We start from the raw sequence: 23,096 nt of genomic DNA on the forward strand, positions 1-23,096 counted from the left end.
TACTTGGAATCAAAGTGATACAGTCTGAGTTAATGAGACTTCTGTTTGGCGAGCCCCGGGGGCAGATTACCTGGGAGAAATTAGAAAATACCGAATTCCCACAGTTGTTTCTTTTAAAATTTTCCTTTTTAACCTGTCACTGGTTTCAGTTCTTATGAAGATACCCTAGTTTTCGGACCAACGGAAATAAAATTCAACCACAAGCAGGCTCCCTGGTAGCCAGAAAGGAGGCCCTTCAACAGGCCCCAACAGTCTGCCTGTCCCTGACTGCCCCAACAGCCACTGGACGAAGCGGGGTCGGGAAGCGGCCAGGCACGAGGAAGCGGCCGCTCTGCAGCGCTGCTGGCCCTTCTCCACTCAGCTCCCCTGAGAGAGCGGGCTGGAGGGAGGAGGAGACTCAGTCAAGACAAGGTGCGTGCACACACAGACATGCACTCCAATTTGCTAATTCAAAAAAAAAAAAATACTGTTGATTTGTCTTTACAAAGATATCATTCTTATTTAGGAATAACAAAAACCAGGGTGCTATTCTGAAACTGGGCTTTTTGACATCTGGTTTTAAGTTGTGGCTCCTGAATGATGAAGAACAATATCAGAATCAGTAAAAGAATAGTGAGTGAATTAGACATCTTGTTTATATGCTTTTTCAGTTGCTATCTGAAAACAACAGATTCCGTATTAGCTTCTTGTGACTTTTTGTAGTAACAAGGAAAGGCAGTGCACTGTGGAAATTTTGGAAAATACAGAAAAAGATAAAGAGGAGGATATAAAAACGACCAGCCATTCATAACCACTACGAGCCATCTTGGAGCCATTTGTGTGTGTACACACAAAAACACAACTATACTCTTACTGTACACACGGTTTGAAAGCTTGACTTTTTCCTCATTTAACAATGAATTTGCAGTAATTTCCCACATAAAGAATGTTAAACTGAGCATTTCCATGTATCTGAAAAAAATATGATCTTTAAAGAGTGTAATGTTCCACCACGTGGTTGCTGCCCGTGTTCCTTCAGAGTATTTCAAGTGCATTGTAAGCAGCTGAAAGGCATGGCTGCCTGTCGCTGGCTGTCGTCTTCTACAAGCCACAGTGCACTATCAGATTTTCTCACACTTCCCCTGGCCAACAGGGCTCACCCTTCACCTAGCGAGCCATCTGGGGATGTGAGAAGGGTTAGTCAGTCTGTTAAGTCCACTCAACCTTGACCTCTCTGGAGCAGTCAGTGCCGGCTGGGCTGGAAGTTTTAACAATGTGAACACTTGCCTCTCCCGGACTGGGCCCAATTAACAATCTGATTTGAAGAGGCCATCAAGAAATCCATGCCAAAGTTCTGAAAATTTCTGATTTCATTCAAACCATAAGGGATAAAGATTTCATTCTGAAAATATTTTTCTTCTTTGCAAAACCTAGCACCTATGTTACCACTGATGTCCAACTGTTCTTCTGAAGCAAGCTGGAGAGAGAACCACTCGACTGTCCAGCCCCCGAGGCAGGGTGCTGGGTCGCACTGCGGCCCTGGTGCCAGCTGGCTCTCCCGGGGTGGGGCTGGAAGCAGACGACCTGGCCTACCATTCACATGCAGTGCGGCACTAACGTTCATCCTTACCTTTCAGACCAATTTTAAGTTACTGGTCCACCCCTGGTAAAGTCTGAGGGTTCATGCCGACACTGAACACAGGAGAGGAGAGAATTTAAAAAGAAAAACAAAACAAAAACAAAACAAAACAAACAAACAAAAAAACAAGAAACAAAACACAAGAGCGGCATTACTCATCACCCCAGGCGCAGCCTCCACCCGTGCCCACCCCAGGCGGGTGGCAGAGCAGCTCCAGGGCTGGCAGACACTCCACTGCGACAGCGGCACTTGCCTGTGGCGAGGAAGCGGTGCATGGCCAGGAGGAGCTGGGGTGATATTTTAACCTTCATCTCGCTGTCAGTCTGCTTAAAGGCAGAAAAGTCTTGCTTTCTTTCTCGATGGGCCACTTTCTTTTTAGTTCTGTTATCAGCTGAGGGAGGAATGAGAAAGGGCAAAAGTGAGGAAATGCACCCCATTAGAGCAGGACTCTTCTGAATGAGGAGGAGGAACTACATTGGCACAGTTAGGTTCTCTCTCTAGATTGCAAGCCATTGACACGCTCAAGTCCCACATGGAGAGAGGGAGGAGGTGAGAGAATCCTCATCAAATCAGCCCAGTGTCTAGCGACACCATGCAGTCAGTACCAGCCAGCACTCCCAGGAGCAGCAACGGTGCATGCACGTGGGGTGGGTGGAAGCACAATGCCCCCAACAGCAACGGAGCAGGTGACCTGGAGAGCACAGCCTCTGGCCACTCTGTGTCATTACTCTGCAGTGAGCAAGTCACCATATTACAGAGGACACGGGACGTGTCTGGGCCTCTGCAGGAAAAGAAAACATAGGTGCACAAACAGAATCCCTTAGCAGACAAATAAGAGCACATTCACAGGATGATATATTTTATTAATAACAGTCTTTTATTTCTACACCAGACCATGAGATCCTCAAGGTCAAGCAAATATGAAGAAAGTGATCTGGAATAGAGGTCAGCAAACTTCCTGTCCAGGGCTAGATGATAAATATTTTAGGCTGTGTTGCAACACCTCAACTCTGCTGTTCATCAAAAGCTGAGCAAGAATCAGCATGGCTGTGTTCCAGTGAAAGTTTACCATGGGTGTGAAATATGAATTCGTATAATTTTCACATGTCACAAGCCAATTATTCTTCTGATGTTTTGCAACAATTTTTTAGTTTGCAGTGCCAAACAAATAGGTGGCAGGCACTAGTGGGTTGCAGGTTGCATCAACCCATGATGTAGAAAGGGTCTAGACCTTTTTTCAAGTATTTTTCTGGATAAAGTAATGAGCAAGAACAACACCTGCTTATATATGAGACCCCGATGCTTGCTCCAGGAATCCTATGTCTTGGTCTGACCATTTCACATCTGGGCCAAGACAGATTGATTACTAGGCATGTCCTAGGGAAGCAGGCATCACTACTTAAAATTTTCTGCTGGCCCAAATTCTTTGGAGAATTGACAGTATAAATCAATACAAATTCCCGATATAATCTGTTAATGGCAAAGGCAGTAATCATCCCTGATCTCTTACTCCAAGAATATACCTGAAGCTACAGGTTCTGCAACTCCTATCAATAGGTCAAGTACTTCTGCCTGAAATCAGTCTAAATCAAACTTTAAAAGAAGCTAACTTAAGCATAAATGTAAGATCTCATAAATGTCTAAATTATCTTTCTTATGATGAGTACTGCCCCTGGGAGAAACATAAATATACAGACACACTTGGTAACAGATTGTCACTGTAAGGAAGAAGGAAAAGAATGTAAACACACAAATAGCAATGCTCTCCCATCTCTGACTACTCTCCAAGTGTCCAGAGGATGAAACACATAGGAGCTGGTTTTTTTAAGAACTATACAGATGTGAGGGGGAAATAGGATACATTTTTATAAGCAGGTCATTAGCTAAATATAACATGTATTCTTTTTGGGTACATGAAAGACTCAATTTTAAAATGAGGACATTCCCTTCTAAGCAGGATTGAATAAAATCTTTGCTGGTTTGGTCTGGGTGCCCCAGGCCATTTGAACATCCATTTCCCCCTCTAAGTTTTAAAAACCAAATAAGACAAAGAGCTCAGATGTTTTATTTGTCTATCCCACCTTTCAGACTCTGAAATATCTCAGACCTTAGGTCATCTTTGGCATCAGAAAACTCTTGAAAGAGTGTTATTTTGCTAAGAGTGTGGTTGAAGAAGAGGTTTAAGCTCCACAGTTCATCAATCCAGTTACGGACTTTAATGAGGCAGTATTCAGATTCAATGCCCAGCCCAGGAGTACTCCCTTTCCTGTGCCCTACTCCAAGCCGCTCCCCATCCTAACACCCTCCAAAAGAAGGCAGAGCAGCACAGAAGGGGAAAAACACATTTTTATCGTGTACCGCACCTAGTCCTATCTCCTATACCCCCATTTTGCTCCTACTGTGACAGCAAAACTATACTTGCAAATATTATCTCTACCATGGCCCAAGTTTTTTGGAACAAGGAAATGTAAACTGATGTTACACGTTTAACAAATCCCCTTCACTTTTTAAGTCCCTGAATTTATGACCTTAAGAAGAAACAGAAAATGATCTGAAAACAATTTTCCTAGTTGTGTACAATGAAAAGTTAGTAAAGAACCATTCTTTTTCACATGTAAAATAAATGTAAAAACTGAGAGTATAAGTTTCTGTTCAAGACAAGTAATGACTAGATCAATAGTTAGAAGCAACTGGCTTTTCAAAAACAAACACTGATACGCAACATGACAAGGACCTCCGATGAGGAGACGGATACACCAACAGGTCACACGGCCTAAACACGGAGCACATAATTAGAAACAGAGGCAGGCAGCAGCTAGGTGCCGAGTGACTCACAAGCCATGTGGCAAGAAAGGCAAAGGTTTTGGGAAATTACACTCAATGTTACTCACTGTATAAATCTGTTTCATCTAGAATTTCAGATTTGATGATTTCTTCAATCACATCTTCTAAGGTGACAATTCCCAGAACTTCATAAAATGGATCCCCCTCTCCCTCATTGTTTACTCGCTGCACAATAGCCAGGTGAGATTTACCTTTAGAGGAAGAAGAAAAAAAAAAACACCAAAATTTAAGAGGCAATTTTCTAAATTTCGCAAACACAGTCTTACATGATTATGGTAAATACAGGAGAAATACAGACACCAAATGATCAAGTCAGCATTTCAGCAATTTAAAATGGCACAAGACATATCCATAAACCAATGGAAAAACTCCAAGGACCATCCAAAGGCAGCCCAGCTCAGCCACAAGGGCATCCCAGGGCAGAGCGTGTGCATGCACCACCTTACCGTTGGCCTCTTGAGGGGCCAGGTCTTCAGTAACATCAGCTCTTCCTTTGAGAGCTTTGAACAACTGTTGCTACTTTGCTTCAGGAGAGCAGTTCTCAAAGTGTTTTTCTTTTAAGAGGTCAGTGAGGTCAAACTATTTTCATAAGGACATTAAAATGTCCCTGGCCCTTTCACTGTGTTGATATTGGAACCAATGGTGCAAAGGAGGCCGAGTGCAAGCCAAGCACACAGTGGGAGCATGAGGTGCCCACGCCACTGGGGTCTCCACCACACGCGCACGGAGGGGGCACCAGTGCTCTGAGAAGCTCCAAGACCATACAGTGAAAACGACAGCTTCCATTCAGTTCTGACCATGAGTACCACCCCTCACTATTCTGTGATGAGTGGGCAGTATCCAGGGCCACCTCAATCACGCAAGGTGGTGTCTGAGGAAAGACACTAGAGTTGTTTGAGTTGCAAGTTGGGCAAACCACTTTTTAAAGTGAACATGGCTTTTCTATGAAGAATGACTACCAGGAAAACTGTAGTTATGCTCAGAGCCCTGGTGAACATTCTCTTGAAAGTGAACAGAACAAACCTGCTAAGTCAAGGAAAACAGCATAGCATTTGCTGCCAATGGTAAAACCTGAGCTGTTAGGGGGAAATGAGAATATGGGGAAATTTGTATCCACCGTCATGATCTTAAGACTTTTTCAGTGAAGACTTTTCTGATGAGAGACAGAAAGAGAGATTATTCGCAAAAATGTGATGTAGAACATAATGAACAATGAAAGATGTCAACATTCCAGAGATCTGCATCACTCAACAAACCAACATTCTCCAAATGAATGTGGCAATGGCATCACCAAATCACATGAAGGCCAGTGATTGATTCAGAGTACAAGACGTAACTGTGAGTTTTTTTTTTTTTAAAAAAAGATTTATTCATTTTTATACAAGAACTAGGGTATAGGCCAGAGGCACAGGAGGGTGAAAGGATTCACCAGAGACATAGCGGGGAGCAGAACAGACAGAAGGGCGGAAACACACTCTGAGGGGAGCAGTGGGCGAGACAGGAGAGGTCTGCCATGCCATGTGGGAATCTCCCTGGCCGGATGGGAATCAAACCCGCGCTGCAGAGGCTGCAGACAGCTTCACAGCACTGCGCTCAGCCCACTGCGCTGCCGGGGAGGCCCCATAACCATGAGTTTTTAAAAAATAAACTTTTATTCTGTAGTAATTTTAGATTTACAGAAAAGTTGCAAAGACAGTAGTTTCCTCCAGGGTTAACATCTCACATTACCCTGATGTTAACATTCTCAACATTCTCAACACTAAGACATTGATATTGACATGGCACTATTCGTTTCAGCCTTTATTTGGATTGAACCAGTTTCTCCATCAGCACCCCCATTTTGTCCCAGCACCCAATCCAGAGTACCACCGGGCATTTGGCAGTCACATCTGCTTGGTCCCTAGGACTCTGCCTTGCTTTTCATGACCTTGACAATCAAGAAGCACTGGTCAGGAATCCTGCAGAATGTCCTATGGCTTGGTTTTCTCATCCCATCTGGGCTTACACAACATCACAGATGCTGTTCACCTCCTGCCTCGTTAAGGTTGAGTTCCTCAGGTTTCTCCACGATAGAAGCACTGATTTTTCTCTTTTCCCTGGTTCTATTTTTTGGAAGCAAGTCACTAACTGCAGCTAACCCCAAAGAGAGGGTGAAGGATAGGGTTTAAGCTCTACTTCCTGGAGTGAGGGAGCATTTACATGTCTTATTGCAAATTCTCCTGTAAGGAAGATTTTAGATGCAGGATTTCAATGTCAAAATGCACCCAAGTCCATGGGGGACAGTTTCAGATTCTAAATTGTACCTAACCTTTGCAAGAACCATAACTTGTGGAGTTTGGATATATTACCACAGGTATTGCTGTACATTTGTCCAAAAAGGCTATTAAATGCCCGAGCCCCCAAATAAAGGAGATTCTAACATAATGTTTTATTATAATGTTGATGATGAGGGGGGAAAAAAAAATCCCAGCTGACATGGACTAAACAATGTTATTGAGAACTTGCTTTTATTTCACAGTTTCCAAGAGCCTTCTGAGACATTAAGTGGGCACTTTCCATACATCTGTGCATGGCCAGATTTTCATCTTTCAATGAAAACAGTAAAACTGCACAGACTGAATGCAGAACGTGCAATGAAGATCCAGCTAGGTAAGAGAGTTATGCAAAAAGGTGAAACAATGATTCCCTTCTGACTATTTTTGTTTTGGAAAATAGAATTAATTCTATGAAAGTGTTATTTATATTGACCTGTTATGGATTTATTGTGCTTTAAAAATGAATTAGTAAGATGTTTTAAAATTCTGATTTAACTTCAAATATAGAAGACACAACTCACACAAAACAAAGTTCAAGGGTCCTCAACCATTTTTTAAATATTTAAAGGGAAAAAGAAATGAAAGGCACCTTAGGATAAAAGAGTTTTGCACCGCTGCTGCAGAAGACAGCCTGGGTGGGCAGCAGGCACGCGCTGAAGCTGAGCAGTCCTGCACCGGAGTGCCAGCACCGCAAGCCTTAGCTGTTTCCCACTGTGTGATCTCGAGCAAACGACATGACTTTTCTGAGCCTCAGGCTCAGCTCTAAAACCAGGCTCACAATAACTGCCACAGCACAGGGCTGCTGTGAGTGTCAGAAACAATGTCAGTGAGAAAACATCAACATCACATGTGGACACTATGATCAAAAACTGCACTTCAACTTCAGAAAGATTTTCTAAAATACTAACAGTACAAGAACCAGTTAGTGTTGGTTTTCCCAGTCCAAGGCACCTAAAATCCTTTCAGTGAGCCAAGCAGACAGGATCTGGAAGTCTTGTGACCAGTTAATATTTATATATGTTTTTAATGCCAGGGTGGTTTTGGTGGGTAGGGTGGAATCCTTTAAATAAAGTCTACTTAAAACTTCAAATGGTCGGAGAGTTCACTCAGACACAACCAGCTAGACAATCTAAAAACATTTTCTGAAGGCCAGGTCTGATCAAGTTCCCAGCACTTACTCAGGAGTTGGCTTTGGTTCTGGAGGTCTGTCGCCCTTTTCCGCTGTGCCTCAGACCCTTTATAGGCAACAATGTCTGGAAGCCTAGAAGTTTAGATTGTTAGACAATTAGGCATCCTAACAATTTTCATCCTTAGTGTGCTCACACTCAAAGAATGAAAATATTTTGAGCAAATGAGACTAGGAGGGAAACTTATCAGCAATAGATATAAACACTGCATCAGGTCAAGTCGATTCTGGTCTCCTCAACGCAGCCTGGTCAGTTTCTCACATCTGCTTTCCCAAGGACCAAACATAAGCAGTTAAAAATTCTTGGTGAATGCTGTCTGTCGAAAGTTAAATTCTTTTGCTATTCCCAGCTTGTGATCATTTAAAAGGAATTTTCCAAAGCAAGGTCTAATATTAGACTCAAAATGAAGTTTCCATTCCACTGAGGCGCTATTCTCACCAAAGTAACTACCGCATAATCAGATTGTCTTGGAGCAATTCGTTTAAATGCAGATGGACATACTTGAAATACCAGCTCGATAGCACCAACTGATCTGACTGGAAAGGGCCACACTCTAGGAGAAATTACTCATGTGAGTTAGACACCTCAGATCAAAAATTATTAAGTTTTCTTCTGAGCTCATACCTTTCACACCCCCTACCTCCAGTGTTGAAACTGTTGCATCTTTTCCAGAGCCACATTTTTTAAGCTTTTAATTCCTGGTGAGAAGTCCTGTGATATCTATCTATCTATCTAGTTATCTATCTATCGACCATATCTAGACAAATGTATATAGCTAGCTAGCTGGGTAGATAGATCTACAGACAGATATATATATAATGACATCCCTGTCTCTACTCAAGCTTGTGGCGAGCAGCAAACCCAAGCACCCATTCCCACCTAAACACCTGCTGCAGTGAGTTCAGTCTTCTTTTCCTATCAGTGGAAGAACCAAATGAAAAATGTTAGCTTTTCAACATAGAAATATAAAGAACGGAGCTCACTTGGCATCCTTCTGAACCTGAGCACTGGAGGAATTAAGTCAGGATTAAAAACAGAAAAACAACTTTGGGGAAACCAAAACACAACTAAGACAAAAGCTAAAAAAAGATTATGAATGGATAGATTCTTAACTTGTAAAGAGAAGAATGACCATAGATAGCAATCAGCAAAATATGTAATTAAACTTAACCAACACAGATGAAGTAAATGTCACAAAGTCTAGAAAACAAACACAGTGCACATCGTTATCATGAGCAGGGCTGGGAGAGAGCCCTCCTGGAAGCGCAGGATGACCTGCAGCTACTTTACCCTGTCCTGAAATGTAAACACCCAGCCTCTCTCCTCCTGTTCTAGTCCTAGAAATGGATAATAAAGGAGTCTCTACATCAGGCCTAAAAGAATCCAGGGCTCCATGAGTATATCCCCAATTAAGTTCAGAATCACATGCAAACTATGAAATAACCACATAGATTGTTCATCTTTGTGTAACTGCTTTGTGCTCAAGGCAGAGCACTTATACATATGAAATTACAAAGACCAGTCTTCATTGTGAGATGGATTACGTAACTAAAATCATCTATACATGCTAATATCAAGATCAAATTTCTGCCAGTTTACTGTCTGCATGTTCTCTCTAGACTGGCGAACTAGCTCAGAATGGCAGCAGCAAGCTGCCACATTTGTACCTTGTAATTATCAAAATTCCAGGCTCAAATTCTGAATGACAGATGCCATTTGTATTTTGATGGGAATAATGAACTAAATAGTGATTAATCTGACAAAGGTCACCTGCACCTGCCTGATGAAAATACAGACTCACTTGCTATCATAGAAGTTTGATGTCCACAAAGTGAAATGAACAGTAGACAGACTAACTCAAACAGCTAAGGAAGGAAGCCAAGCGGGTAGATGAAGTAGAATGGAATCAGGAACAACTTGACACAGCTGTGCTAATAAAAAGTGACATGCAGTAGCCAAAAATATTTAATTTGAGTGCAAGGCAGAGTCCAGTGGGGTCCTCAAATGCCATTCAAACAGCAGGAAGAAAACAAAACAAGAAAATCAAACCAAACACTCTATATCCACCATCAGCACCAGTGCACATCAGCACAGCATGCAAGGCCTAGCAACTTCCTGGACACTGGACAATGCTGGAGCCCCTCAGTGATCAAGAGCAAAGCAAATGAAGGATGAGAAATGGTGTTGTTCTTGAAAGATTACCAGATTATCTAAAATGTAAATTATATTAATAATTCACTATGTAGGAATCAATAAAAAGTTACTATGAGTGAGTTCTATGGACCTAGTGATGAAAGAAATGCTCTCTAAGTCAAAATAGGTCTTGCATAACTAACCAACCAACAGGATGGAGGGTATATTTTAATGGTCATACTTAAACTTTCCCAAGGAAACCAGGATGTATATTAGTAGTCAATACAATTTAAATATAAGAATTAGATTCAGTATAACTTACAAAAAGTGAGCTGATCAAGTGAGGTGATACATATGAACAAAATCTAAAACCCACAAAACACGACATAGTATGTCGATGAGCTTCAGTCACAAAAATTCCTTCATTCACTCAATCAATATTTTTACTAAATGCCCACTATGTGCCAAGCGCATTTGTCAGGGAACAAAACAAAGCACCAGGGTCTTGAGGAAATTCCAGCAGAGAGACAGACAATAAGGAAAACTGATAATAAAAAAGCAAGTCAGGTCTTGTAAAATGTTGTGGAGAACAAGGAAATTAGGTACATTACATTTAATGGAGGTTGGCTGGGGGGGTCCTAAAAAGGTTATGTGTGAGCAAAGCTGAATGGCAACACCAGAGGCATCAGGAGCCAAAGGGAGCAGGTGCAGACGGGTGGGGTGTTTCAGGTGAGGGAGCAACAGAAGCACTGATGTGGGAGAGGCTGATGAGCCCGAAAAGCAAGGCAGCCAGTGGGGGTGGGGTGGGGTGGGGACAGAATGAGCAGAGGGAAGGGGTGAAGACGAGGTACATGGGGGCGGGCGAGGGTACCCCACACACAGATCATATAACATAATGAAGAGTGTAGTTTTCATGCTGAGGTGGGAGTCACTGGAAGATTCTGAGAAGAGTCACATGATCTGGGTACACTTGAGCAAGGAGTCTCAGGCTGCCTTGTAGAGAAAAGACTTGGCAGCTGGTGAGAGGAGGGAAGCAGTGGGAAGGGCAGAGGCAGGGAAAAGAAAAAGCCGGTTACGAAGTTATTTCAGTCATCCAGTGAGAGAGGCTGGTGGCCTGGACCAGGCCACGAGAAGTCCTCAGATTCTGGAGATATTCTAGATAAAGCCTAGGCTTTGCTGATGGCTTGAATGTGGGGCAGAACAGATAGTCAAATCTTAGTGACACGAAGGTGTTTTGGCTGAGGTCAGGGAAAGAGCTGCTGTGCACTGAAGAGGACTGTGGAAGGCACACTCTTGGAGAGAAGAAATCAGCTCAGTTTTGGATGGGCTAATGTGAGGTAGCTGACATCCTGGTGGAACTGTCAAATAGGCAGTTAGATGCTGAAGTCAGAATTCAAGATACTGAGAGTGCTGGCTGCAGAGAAATACTGGGAATCAGGGTTTAGATGGCAGTGAAGCCAGAGACCCTATGAAGTGAAGTCAACTCGGGGTGGGCAGACAAAGATCCCAGCACAGGGTCTGATGTGCTGAGTTTTGTAGGTTTGGAAGTTGAGCCATAACCAGAAGGGAGCCTGGGATGGAGAGGTCACTGAAGAAAAGGAAAGGGGGTGGTAGAAAATAAAGAGAATTGAATTTTGAAAGTCAACTTAAAAACAACAACTATTTCAAGAAGCGATGCGCTGCAAGTGTGAAATGCAGCTCCAAGGTCATAAAAGGTGATTTTGGTGACAAAAGATGCTCTAAATAGGGAAGGTCACACAGATGAAGAAGCAAAGGCTCCCATGTACGGGCCCCGCCAGGTGATTGCCAGCACAGCCAAGCCTGCATCTGCCCGGCAGACTTCACTGCTGGGAGAAGGCTGATGTCACGCGGGCAATCTGACTGGTCCTCCCCAAAGTCACATCTCACTTCTGAGTGTCCACTTCTAGAAATGACGCCATTAGACTGCCAGTCACCAGGCTTAAAACTACGAAATCATCTCTGTCTTTTCTCTCCATCATCCCCCCCAATTCTCTCTCTCTTCCCTCTTCATGAATGAATGAATACATGCACACGTAACTGTATAAAATTCAAAGGTCAGTGGGTCTTCACCAGTGTGTCCATTGATGGAAATAGCCAGAAAAGAGCCGTAAGGTCCATTAACAGTGACTACAAGGGAGAATGAGGTAGGGGCTGGACAGGGTCCAAGAACAGGGAATAGGGAACAGAGAGAGACAGATGTGGCTGAGGAGGTTTCGCAGACTCAGATCTCAAAGCTCAGCACAGGCCTCTCGGAAGGGCCTCTCTCCCCCACCCTTTCCTTTGTTGCAAGTGAGTCAGGAAAGACCAGAGAGAGCAGGGTAGCCCAGCAACATAATAGCTCATGATGAAGTAGAGCTACAACCACAGAACAACGCAAATGACTGTTGTACTATTCTAACCAAATCTGGAATACTGTCTTCAGATTTGGGTCTTAAATTTCAGAAGCGGCAAACAGAGGAGAGAACTAACGAGAGCTTATAAAATGTAAAAACTATTTTACATGAGGAATAAATTAAGAAGCCAGAGACATTTAATTAAAAGAGAAAGATGACCAGGGAGGAAATGTGACAGGAACCTTCAAATTCTGAAATGAAAAGCCATCACTAGGTCCCTGTGCCCAGTGCTTGTCCCTTACACCCTTTACCTCTGTGTTCCCCGAGCCTGACTGTCTCCCTGTTTTGATGACTCTTGTGTTATTCCTCATCCCCGACCCCATCAAGTCTAGCAAAAACACCTCAGACCCCAACCTCTCTGCTACTCCTATACACACAAGGATAAAACTAACAAAGACCAACATAATTACATCACCCCATCATTCCCGAGTGCTTGTTTCCCATCAGGAATGGAATCAAGAAGGAAACATCTTGCTGTGGCTCAAAGTCCATCAGAGCCTGTCCCCGTCACCCCATCCTTTGGTCCCCATCCTCCTCTAAGGTCTTACTGTCCAGCCAATCACATGATTTGATTTTCTACAATCATAACTTCCCTGGTTTACTCATCCCCACAAATGGGTGGGAAGGAACAGCCTCGGGGAAAGGGGTCAGCCATCACAGACCCTTGCTCCTGCACTCACTGCCCAAACACATCCCACTGAGATCACCCTGAGGGGCTACTCCTGGGCCCTGGGAGTGCCTCGGTCTCCAAGCCCACATCACCCATAACAGCAGCAAGGTCCTTCCCCTATCCATTTCCCTCTCAATAGCTGCAAATCAAAAGAAAAACACACCTTGAAATACAAATCACATTACACAACCACATGAAGCCACTTTCTCACAGATTTTTGTAATGAATTCATGGATAAAATCTTTTTTATATATAATTTTATTTATTTTTACATAGAAGAACAGGGGTACAGGCCAGAGGTATGGGGAGGGTGAGAGGATTCACCAGAGAAAGAACGGGGAACAGAACAAGCAGATCGACTGAACTACACTGCTGAGGGGAGCAGCGAGTGAGACAGGAGAGGTCTGCTGCGCCATGTGGATTAGCTCCCTGGCCAGGAATCAAACTCATGCCACAGTACCTGGGGAGAGCTTCATAGTACTGAGACTTTAATCCTTGAGGGTTAAAGTCCTCATGGATCAAGTCTTATACATGCCTTGTAGGTCTTCTATGGACAAATCAGGTAATAGATCTAATGTTCAGAGTACAATTTGCTAAAGGAGAAGCAATACTATTTCATTTAGGGAGCTGTATCACCTTACTATTTCTGTGCTGCTTAAAGCTAAAATGAAAACAACAAAACCATGTCTTTTTTTAAAGCACTTATTTTACCTTACCACCCCCACCAGAGCTAAGTACATTTTTTCCAACTGGATTTTCCCACCATAAAATAAACCAGAAAAGTATGACACATGTCTTAAAATAGCCCCATATAAACAATACATGAGTATATATAGAAGCACTTGCTGTATATAGAAATCACTGGTTTTAAGCTGTTGCTATTCTGGGAGACAAAAGCCCCCTTTTACCAAAAGTTTTATTACTTCCAAAAATTCCAGTGGGAGACCAGTAAGTGGCTGGCCCAAATCCCCAGCAGGGACAGCTCCTCTACTCTACACTTGTGGGGTTACCTCAATCACCAACCACCTCACTACCATCAGGTCATGTCTGCCAAGAGGTCTACTATGGTACCATGTGGAATCACAGATTATTAAAATTTAATCTATGTTCTGGTGAGGATAAGGGTTTATATGACATAGGTATTAGTTCTTAACAGGGCCAATTCCTGGATAAACCCTGAATTTACATAATGATTTGTAGATTATAACAGCCTTTAGGGGAACAGGCCTGCTGTTTATTGGCCAAGCTCTGGAAGTAAGGAAGTAGACACTGAGATGCTTACCTCTATGTACTTTTTTTAAAAAGGGGCAAGCTAAGCACATGCCTTCAGGGCCTCCCCAGTGGCGCAACAGGTCAGGGCCTCCCCAGTGGCGCAGCAGTTGAGTGCTGGGCTGCAAAGCTGCCCGCAGTCTCTGCAGCGCCGGTTCGATCCCTGGCTGTCGGGCGAGGGTCCCACATGGCATGCAGACCTCTTTTGCCGCGCCCGCTGTTCCCCTAAACAGCGTGTTTCGTTGGTCTGCCTGCTCTGCTCCCCGCTCTAGCTCTGGTGAATTCTCTCACCCTCCTGTGCTTCTGACTGTACCCAGTGCTTGTATAAATAAATAAATAAATCTTTAAAAAAAAAAAAAAAAAGCAGCCCATGCCTTCCCTAATGGTAACTGCAGAGTGCTGGAACAGTGCATGGGGTCCCCAAAATCAGAATTTACCAGGGCCCAGCCCCAATGCTGAGTCTAGACATCAGACCTCTCTATCGTAGTAGGCATCATTCTATTTGCTGCAAATACCCGTTGCATTCTGACAGCAGAACTAAGGCTGCCAAAAGGGAAACGGAGGAAAGGGAAGAAAAGTGAGGAGGGGGCCCAATGGACTATGGTCACATACATCTGAAGAGGCGTGACCCCACATCTCTAAACCATCTATGGTGTTATAAAACAACATCACCTCAATGAAAACTAATACAATTAAAAATACCTACTGCTTGCACTTAAGGTGAATTTGGTCCCACCTTCCTATTTTTAACTGTAGTTTATTACTCTATACCCCTAAAATAAACATACTTGAAAAAGGAAAAAAATTCAAGTGGAAAATATCTTTTACGCTTAAATGAACTGTGTGTGTAGATCTCTTTTTTATTTTTTTCAAAATCTTTGTGTAGCTATCTTTAAAATATTATTCAATTATTGTTGACTGGTTGAATTTCTTTTTTTTTTTTTTGCATGTTTTTATTTGTTTGTTTTGTTTATACATGCACTGGGTACAGTCAGAAGCGCGGGAGGGTGAGAGAATTCACCAGAGCCAGAGCGGGGAGCAGAGCAGGCAGAAGGACTGAAGTACACTGCTGAGGGGAGCAGCGAGCGGCAGGAGAGGTCTGCGCGCCATGCGGGACCCTCCCCCGGTGGCCGGGGAGCAGCCGGGGATCGAACCTGCGCCGCAGAGGCCGCGGGCAGCTTCGCAACCCAGAGCTCAACCGCTGCGCCACCGGGGAGGCCCGACTGGTTGAATTTCACTGCTCCATAAATCTCTCACGTAGTAAGGTCAGAAGTCCCGTGCGTGCACGTCTCAGATTCTGACAGCTGCATTTCAGTGAGATATGGGAAGGCTAACCGCATCAAAAACTTGGGAAAGTTCCTGAAACACGCTGGAAAAACTGATGCCTGCACAGCACACTGTCGGCATACAAATATTCACTGAATGAGTGAATCTGCAAACTCAGATCCTTTGAATATATTTTTATTTCCAATCCAGACAATGTTCTGGGCTAACATGGTGTTTCATTTCTCTTCGAATGACTTCCTGCACACTTTTAGAGGTTTCTCTGGACTTAGATTTTGTCTGGCATTATTATTTTTTTTTTTATTATTTATTTGTACAAGCACTGGGTACAGTCAGAAGCGCGGGAGGGTGAGAGAATTCACCAGAGCCAGAGCGGGGAGCAGAGCAGGCAGAAGGACGAAGTACACTGCTGAGGGGAGCAGCGGGCGGCAGGAGGGGTCTGCGCGCCATGTGGGACCCTCCTCTGGTGGCCGGGGAGCAGCCGGGGATTGAACCGGCGCTGCAGAGGCTGCAGTCAGCTTCGCAACCCAGCGCTCAACCGCTGCGCCACTGGGGAGGCCCTGTCTGGCATTATTTTTGAGGTTAAAAGCTCTCGTATCTCCTCTCAGTCATCATCATTACAAAGGAAGGCTCTGACCTTTCTGCAATATGGCCAATATTTCATCGAATCCTTTAGCACTATATTCCATTGTTGCCTACAACCTTCCCGTCAGGCATACTCCTGTCTAGTAATCACATCTATATTGAGACAGTGCTGTATTCCTAGCACAGACTAAGGAAATAATTATTTTTTTAAAGATGAATTAGGAAATGATTCATCTTATGAAAGGATTCTCTGCTTTACAAAATGGGTGGAATTTTTCTTTTGAGATAACAGTACATTCATATGCAGTTGTAAGAAATAACAGAAAAATCCCAAGTATTTATCTTTCTACCTGGTTTCCCTACCATGGTGACATCATGCAAAACTACAGCTCCTATCAAGAGCAGGGTATTGACACGGTACAGGGAGGTTCCGGCATTCCCATCACCACACTGTCCTTTTTGGCCACACATACTTCCCCATACACAACCCCCCCTCAAAACAGATCGTCTTGATAGCTTCTCTGGTTAAGTAAATGCTTGATTTTTACTAATAGTGGTTCTTCAGTGTTAGCATTTAAGCAAATATTTTATTTAAAAAAGGTCACAAAAGGGCAATCAATAGGAAAACAATGTTTTGGTCAACAAAAACTTGGTTTACATATAACCTCTGGTCAAGAGTGGGGCCCAACCCAGACCAGCTAACCAGGCTCCCCTGGGGTGGGCACACAGGATGAGTTGGTGCTGTGACTGCTTCTAGAAAGCAGAGACACCAGCCTTGACCTATAGATGTCTGAGAGGCACCTGTGGCTGTATTATTTTCCAAGCAGTTCCTCTTTGGCTTCTTAAAATTTGATGGGATTTTTGATGGGTCAACTTGGAAAGGTAATAGTCCTCAGTGGTTCAATTAACACACTAATCTAGGTGCTGCTGTCAAAGGATTTGGCAGAGGGAATGAGAGTCCCTAGTGGGTTAACTAAGTATGGATGATTATCCTGGGTGGGCCTGACTTGATTAGTTGAAAGCCTTAAAAAACAGGGTGAAGGCATTCTGAGGGAGAGAAGAAAATTCCATCTGCCAAAACAATTGCAGAACATGCCTGTGAGGTTCCAACCTGTTCATGATCTTCCTGTCCTGATGTCTAGTGATTTTGGACTTTCTTAGTCTCCACAATTACATAAGCCTATTGTTTATAGTGAATGCCTTGATGAATGGTGTGTGTGTGTGTGTGTGTGTCTGTCTGTCTTTCTTAGGCTGGTTCTACTTGTTGAACCATGGCTGGCAGACTTAGGATCCATACCAAGAAGGGATGTAGAAAATAGATATCAGAAGGAAATGAGAAACAGATGCAGTTTTCAGTTCCCAAGCCCAAGATGACGGATGACTGTCTATGAAGACAAACTAACATGTATGCTGTGCCTCAGAGACCTCCTCAATGAACTTCCTGGTTGGAGTAACAAGTAAAGAAACCTTTGTAGAACAACATAAAAAACTAGCCTAGACTAAACTGTGGTTGTATTTAAGGACAAGAAGCCAAATCATTTACTTCAATTCAGCCAAATGGATGATCCTATTAAAGACAGTCATTTGATCCTTCCAACCCAAGTTCAAATCCAGGCCACAATGGATAGGGGCTCACATTCCCCTCCACCTCCAGCTTGTTCACTTTTGCTTGTTCTTCAGTCTTGCTGCCAGTTACTTTAGCCAGAAACCTAAGTGGAGCAATTAATGTAGGAATCCAGTCATTGATGTGCCTTGCTTAATGGCCTATCCAAATGATTTGTGAGAAAATCTCTTGAACCAACAGAACAGAAACTGAAAAGTTTTTTCCATTATTCCTCTCTCCCAGAGTATTTAAAGACTTGGATTTTCCCATCTTTTGAGGAAATATTTTCTTATAAATAGTGAGGCATGCCGGGCATCTCTACTTCATCTTTTTTGGTGGCCTGTTACACTCACTGTCCACTCACTGGAATGTTTCCCTAGTGAATGGTCAGCAATGGAAAACATGGCTAAGACAAAGGATGACTCTAAGCTAAGAAGATGGGAACCTTATTCATCTTTCCCAAGAGACAGGTAGCTCTTCTATAGAACTGAGGAGTTTATTTTAAAACCAATGAATCCATTTCTGTCTTCCCTTTAGCTTGTAGCCTTTGTAAAGATGATAAATGAGCACTGACTATACCAATGAGGTAATTGTCCAACACATTAGTAATACTCCACAATATCCAACAGCAGGAGCTTTGAAAAAGAATAGACTTCCATGGCTAAGGTCAATATAAGCATATTAACTATACGATTTGCTTTTCTGATCCTTTCTTGTATCTTAGTTTTTGAACAAAAAATCATAAAGAATCTGGTTTTACAGTCTGAAACACTTAATTTCAGAAAATTTCGTGGATGATTTCTACAACACGAGATAACAAGATAATGTATCATCACACATACATAAAAACATGGCCCTCTTGTAATATTCACAGAGACCAAAAACTACCTTCATCCAGACAGTGTGCTAAATAACACTGCAGACCAAACCACACCACAGATTTGCTTGAGGAGCAGGCATGTTAAGGCAAGGGGTAAGGGCATCACTTCTTTCAAAAATTTCTTACAGAGGTAATAAAGGTAGGCTGTTTTTTTTTTTAAAGATTTATTTATTTTATTTATTTATACAAGCACTGGGGTACAGTCAGAAGTGTGGGAGGGTGAGAGAATTCACCAGAACCTGAGCGGGGAACAGAAAAGGCAGACTGACGAAATACACTGCTGAGAGGAGCAGCAGATGGCAGGAGAGGTCTGCGCGCCATGTGGGACCTGCGCCATGTAGGACCCTCGCCCAGCGGCCAGGGATCGAACCGGCGCTGCAGAGGCTGTGGGCATCTTCGCAGCCCAGCGCTCAACCGCTGCGCCACCAGGGGAGGCCCTAGGCTGGTTTTTTATAAGAAGAAACACCCTATCCCTTTCTCTTCAAGTCTCCTCTTTCAGTGAGTCCTCCTGATGACCTCAAGTTGGGATGAGAAGGTATAATTGCTATTATATAACTATATGTACGTAGTATAAGTTAATGACAATTATATTGTTAATAACCATGTGATACAAGGGAAAAGGATAATAAAAGTATCCAAAAAATATCAATGAGTCCTGAGTTGGAAGGAAAAGTAAGTTATCTACATACATCCTTACAATGGAATACCACACAGCTATTAAGAAGACTCAAAATAGACCTATATAAATTGTTCATAAATTACCCAATATTAAATATATAATACATATATACTCTATGATGATCCCCTGTATAGAAATTATACACAGAAAAATTCTCAAAAGTAACAGTTAATAGCAAATGGACTGAAATTTACATAGTTACAAGTTTGCATCCTACAAATTATATGACTCATCAAAAAGGAAAAAAAGTATATGTTTATAATTGCACATGCTGCATTAACATGTACAACTCTAGCAAGAGAGCATGTGTGTTTTGTGTAGGACTAAATGAGAACAGAATCTGTCAACATCAGACACCTCTGGAGAGTCATATCTAAGTCCCTGAGGCACCACTCCTCAGTCATGCTCCTGCAGCGGCAGTTTCACTGTGGTGTGGAAAAGCAGACTTGTACCCTCTAGGGTACAGCTCAAAGTGCCTCTCACTTCTGCCTCAGGACTGTCCCCTGATCTCTACCCTACAGTTCTGCATCTGCAATCAGAAACAGGAGGAATAAATGCCCCCAGGGAGAATACTCCCCCATTTGTACTTGGCACAGTTCTGAGGACATTTCACAGGCTCCTCCAAAAGGTTCCACGTAGGAGAGAACACCTGTTGCCTCTACTGCAGCCAAGGTGCCAGCATATCCTTGGATAGTCATTATCTCCCTCCCATTTCACTTTCATTATCTTGAACTCCTGCCCCTAGGATCCCAAATAAAGTTGCCTGTCTGCAAGCCTTTGTATCAGGCTGACATTCAGGCTAAGATATTATCGGATGAGCGGAAGGTTTTGTATTAATCAGTTTCTAGCTTCATGCATGGTTAATCCTCTACTTCCATGATTCCAGGGCCAGATGTTTTAGGACTCATTCATATTTTGACACAGAGCTGGCCCCATACTTTGGGCCACAAAAGCAAGTAAGTTGGCATAGTAGGCAGGAGTAGCTCAATGTCATTCCCATACTGGCACAGCCAGCAATAAGTATACAATGAAGTGACAGCAAACCCAAACTAAAATATCCCCAGCTCAACTTACTCCCAGCTGGATTCCCAAAAATGCCTGAGACCACTCCAACATCACCAAACACAAGAGTAAGAGTAATTCAAAGTGGCAAAAGAACAATTTTGATCAACTATAGTTAAAAATATCTGGACTTTGCAGATTTTACAAAAACCTACAAATATGTAAATACATTTGCAAGGGTCCTTCCCAGGGCCCATGTTTGTGAGAAGCACTTAAGCTTAAAACTGGTAAACCTGCTTTTTACCATGTACTAATCAAGTAACTGTTCCAAGAGCAGATCTAACACTGGAGTGTGATGTGCAGCACAGCGAATGCAGTTATAATATTGTATTACATATTTGAAAATGGCTAAGAGTAGATCTTAACAGTCCTTATGAGAAAAAAAAGTATTATGTATGAAAATGGATGCTAATGACAATGTGGTGATAATTTTGCAATATATACATATATTGAATCATTAAGATATATACTAGAAATTAATGCTATTTGTCAATTATACCTCAATGTTTTAAAAAAAAGTAGAAGACAGACTGAAAACCTGAATCTACATACTACCATCATTTCCAGCCAATATTCTCTCTTAAACTACAAACGTAATAGCCCAGTTACCCACTTGGAGCCCTTCACTAGTCAGATGAGACACATACAGCTTCAAATCTAAATCTACCACTTTCTTTATAAAACCGGTTCCTCCACTTCTATCCCTCTTATTAATGGCACCAGTATATATATGCTAAGTGTGAAGTCATCTTAGATGCCTCCTATTCCTCTAGTTACACCCTGCTGTAACAAACCGGTTATGAACTCTGTTAAGTTCTAAATTGAAGACCATCTCCCTGATACCTAGATACTCCTGAATCTCTCCCAGAGTCTCCATCCCCTCACCAGCACCCTAATTAAAAGCCTTCATGCTTTTTCTTCTGAACTACAACCACCTTCTAAGCTTATTTAACTTTATTCAATGCCATCTCTTCAAAGTCATCACACTCATGACATTGTAATCTTTCTAAACAACAGATCGGAACATGTTATTCACCTGCTTAAAAATGTTTCTGGCTTCCCGTGAAGTTTAGAATTTAAATGCTTCAGCCGGCTGGCAGTGCCTGTCAGGATGTGAACCAAGCCATATCACCTACATCTTTGCTCATTCTGTGTCACAGCATACTTTTTTGCCATTCTCCAGACTCTTACATGTGCTATCCCACTGTTCCCTGGGCCAAGAGCATCTTCCTCCCTGCTTAGCTCCTTTATGTCTCCTCAAAAGACACAATCCTGCTATCATCTTGTCCTGCTCCCGTCCCATGCCAGCTATGCTAGGGTCCTGTCTGTATGCCCTCAGGGCCGTCATGAGTGCCACTAGAACATTTATTATCCTGGATCACTTTCTCTCTACTGTACTGTGAGATTCCTAAAGGCCACAGTTCTTGTTCACATTTAAAGCCTCAGAAGCTAGTGCAGCACCTCGAATAACACTCTCAATAAATGCTGGAGCAGTAGCTCAAATCAATCATAAGCATATGGGAAGGAGGAGGAAGATTAGGGGGAAATGGTGTTATCTTTACAAATGCTTGTCATTGACAGGAGCTTGTTTTTCTTCCTGGGACACAATGCAGTCAAGGAGGACAATAAGTGACAGGTCCACAGCCGGTTGTGATTTTAGTGGCCATTTCCCAGAAGAGCGACCAATTGTTCCTAATCTAAGGCCTTGCACATAAAAGACTCTCATTTCCTATTTAATTTAATTGTACAGATTTTATTATTTTAAGTCCTATTGGCGCCAAATTCTAGAAAAGTTACAATGGAGTTTGTCCCCAGATGAAGCCAGCTTGAAAAACAAGCAGAAATCAAGCCCTGTGCTCCTTCCTGTGGACCTGGGAATGTTTTCAAAGAATTTTCATTGTCTTCTTAAACACACAGCCTGGAAAGACTCGGTATGCAAATATGATTGTTTGTCAGTTAAAGACGACACGCATTTTAGCTTACTAAATGAATGAATAAATGTTCAGAACAACTCAATGTTCATTTGCTTATGTGAAAACCCTTAAAAAAATGAACCACCCTTTGAGGGGTCTGCCCCTTGGTGAAAACAACCACCTGTCTTAAGCTTTCTAGAGTTAAGTACAACCGCCCGGGAAGATCATCACTTTGGTTCCTAAACTAACATTCAGAAGATTTTGGTCACTGATGCCTGACAATTTTCAGAGTTCAAGTGTGTGATGGGACCCTGGAGGACTTCAACTAAAATCAGACAGCTAGGAGTTTGGGTCCTTTGATTCTACTATATACAAGCTGTGTGAGACCGAGACAAATCACCCTCACTTTAATCACCGGTAAAATAGAGATGATTCCTAAGTTTACTATGAAAACTGAATTAAAAAGATAAGCATAGTGCTTGGCACACCTTAAATACTCAAAAAATGATATTGATTATATTAATGAGGAACTTTTTTCTGGTTCTGGAAGCTAAAAATCACCTCAAATGCACATGTATAATACCTTTCAATAGCTACAGAAACGAGATATTGGTACAATTCAGCTATGAGCAGCTTCTGT

General features: G+C 42.6%; 1 protein-coding gene across 2 annotated transcripts in view; it reads right to left on the reverse strand.

The window, feature by feature from the left end:
* Positions 1–23,096, reverse strand: part of CNNM2 (cyclin and CBS domain divalent metal cation transport mediator 2) — a gene marked incomplete at its 5' end in the record, with an annotated part of 120,495 nt that overhangs the window by 18,151 nt on the left and 79,248 nt on the right. For both annotated transcript variants that reach the window (XM_084246375.1, XM_084246374.1), the window contains 2 exons: positions 1,872–2,009; positions 4,510–4,653. In XM_084246375.1, coding sequence (XP_084102501.1) covers positions 1,872–2,009; positions 4,510–4,653 — 282 coding nt within the window. The remainder of the gene's footprint in view (positions 1–1,871; positions 2,010–4,509; positions 4,654–23,096) is intronic.

The sequence above is a fragment of the Talpa europaea genome, assembly GCF_964194135.1.
Source record: "Talpa europaea genome assembly, chromosome: 10".
Taxonomy (NCBI): domain Eukaryota; kingdom Metazoa; phylum Chordata; class Mammalia; order Eulipotyphla; family Talpidae; genus Talpa; species Talpa europaea.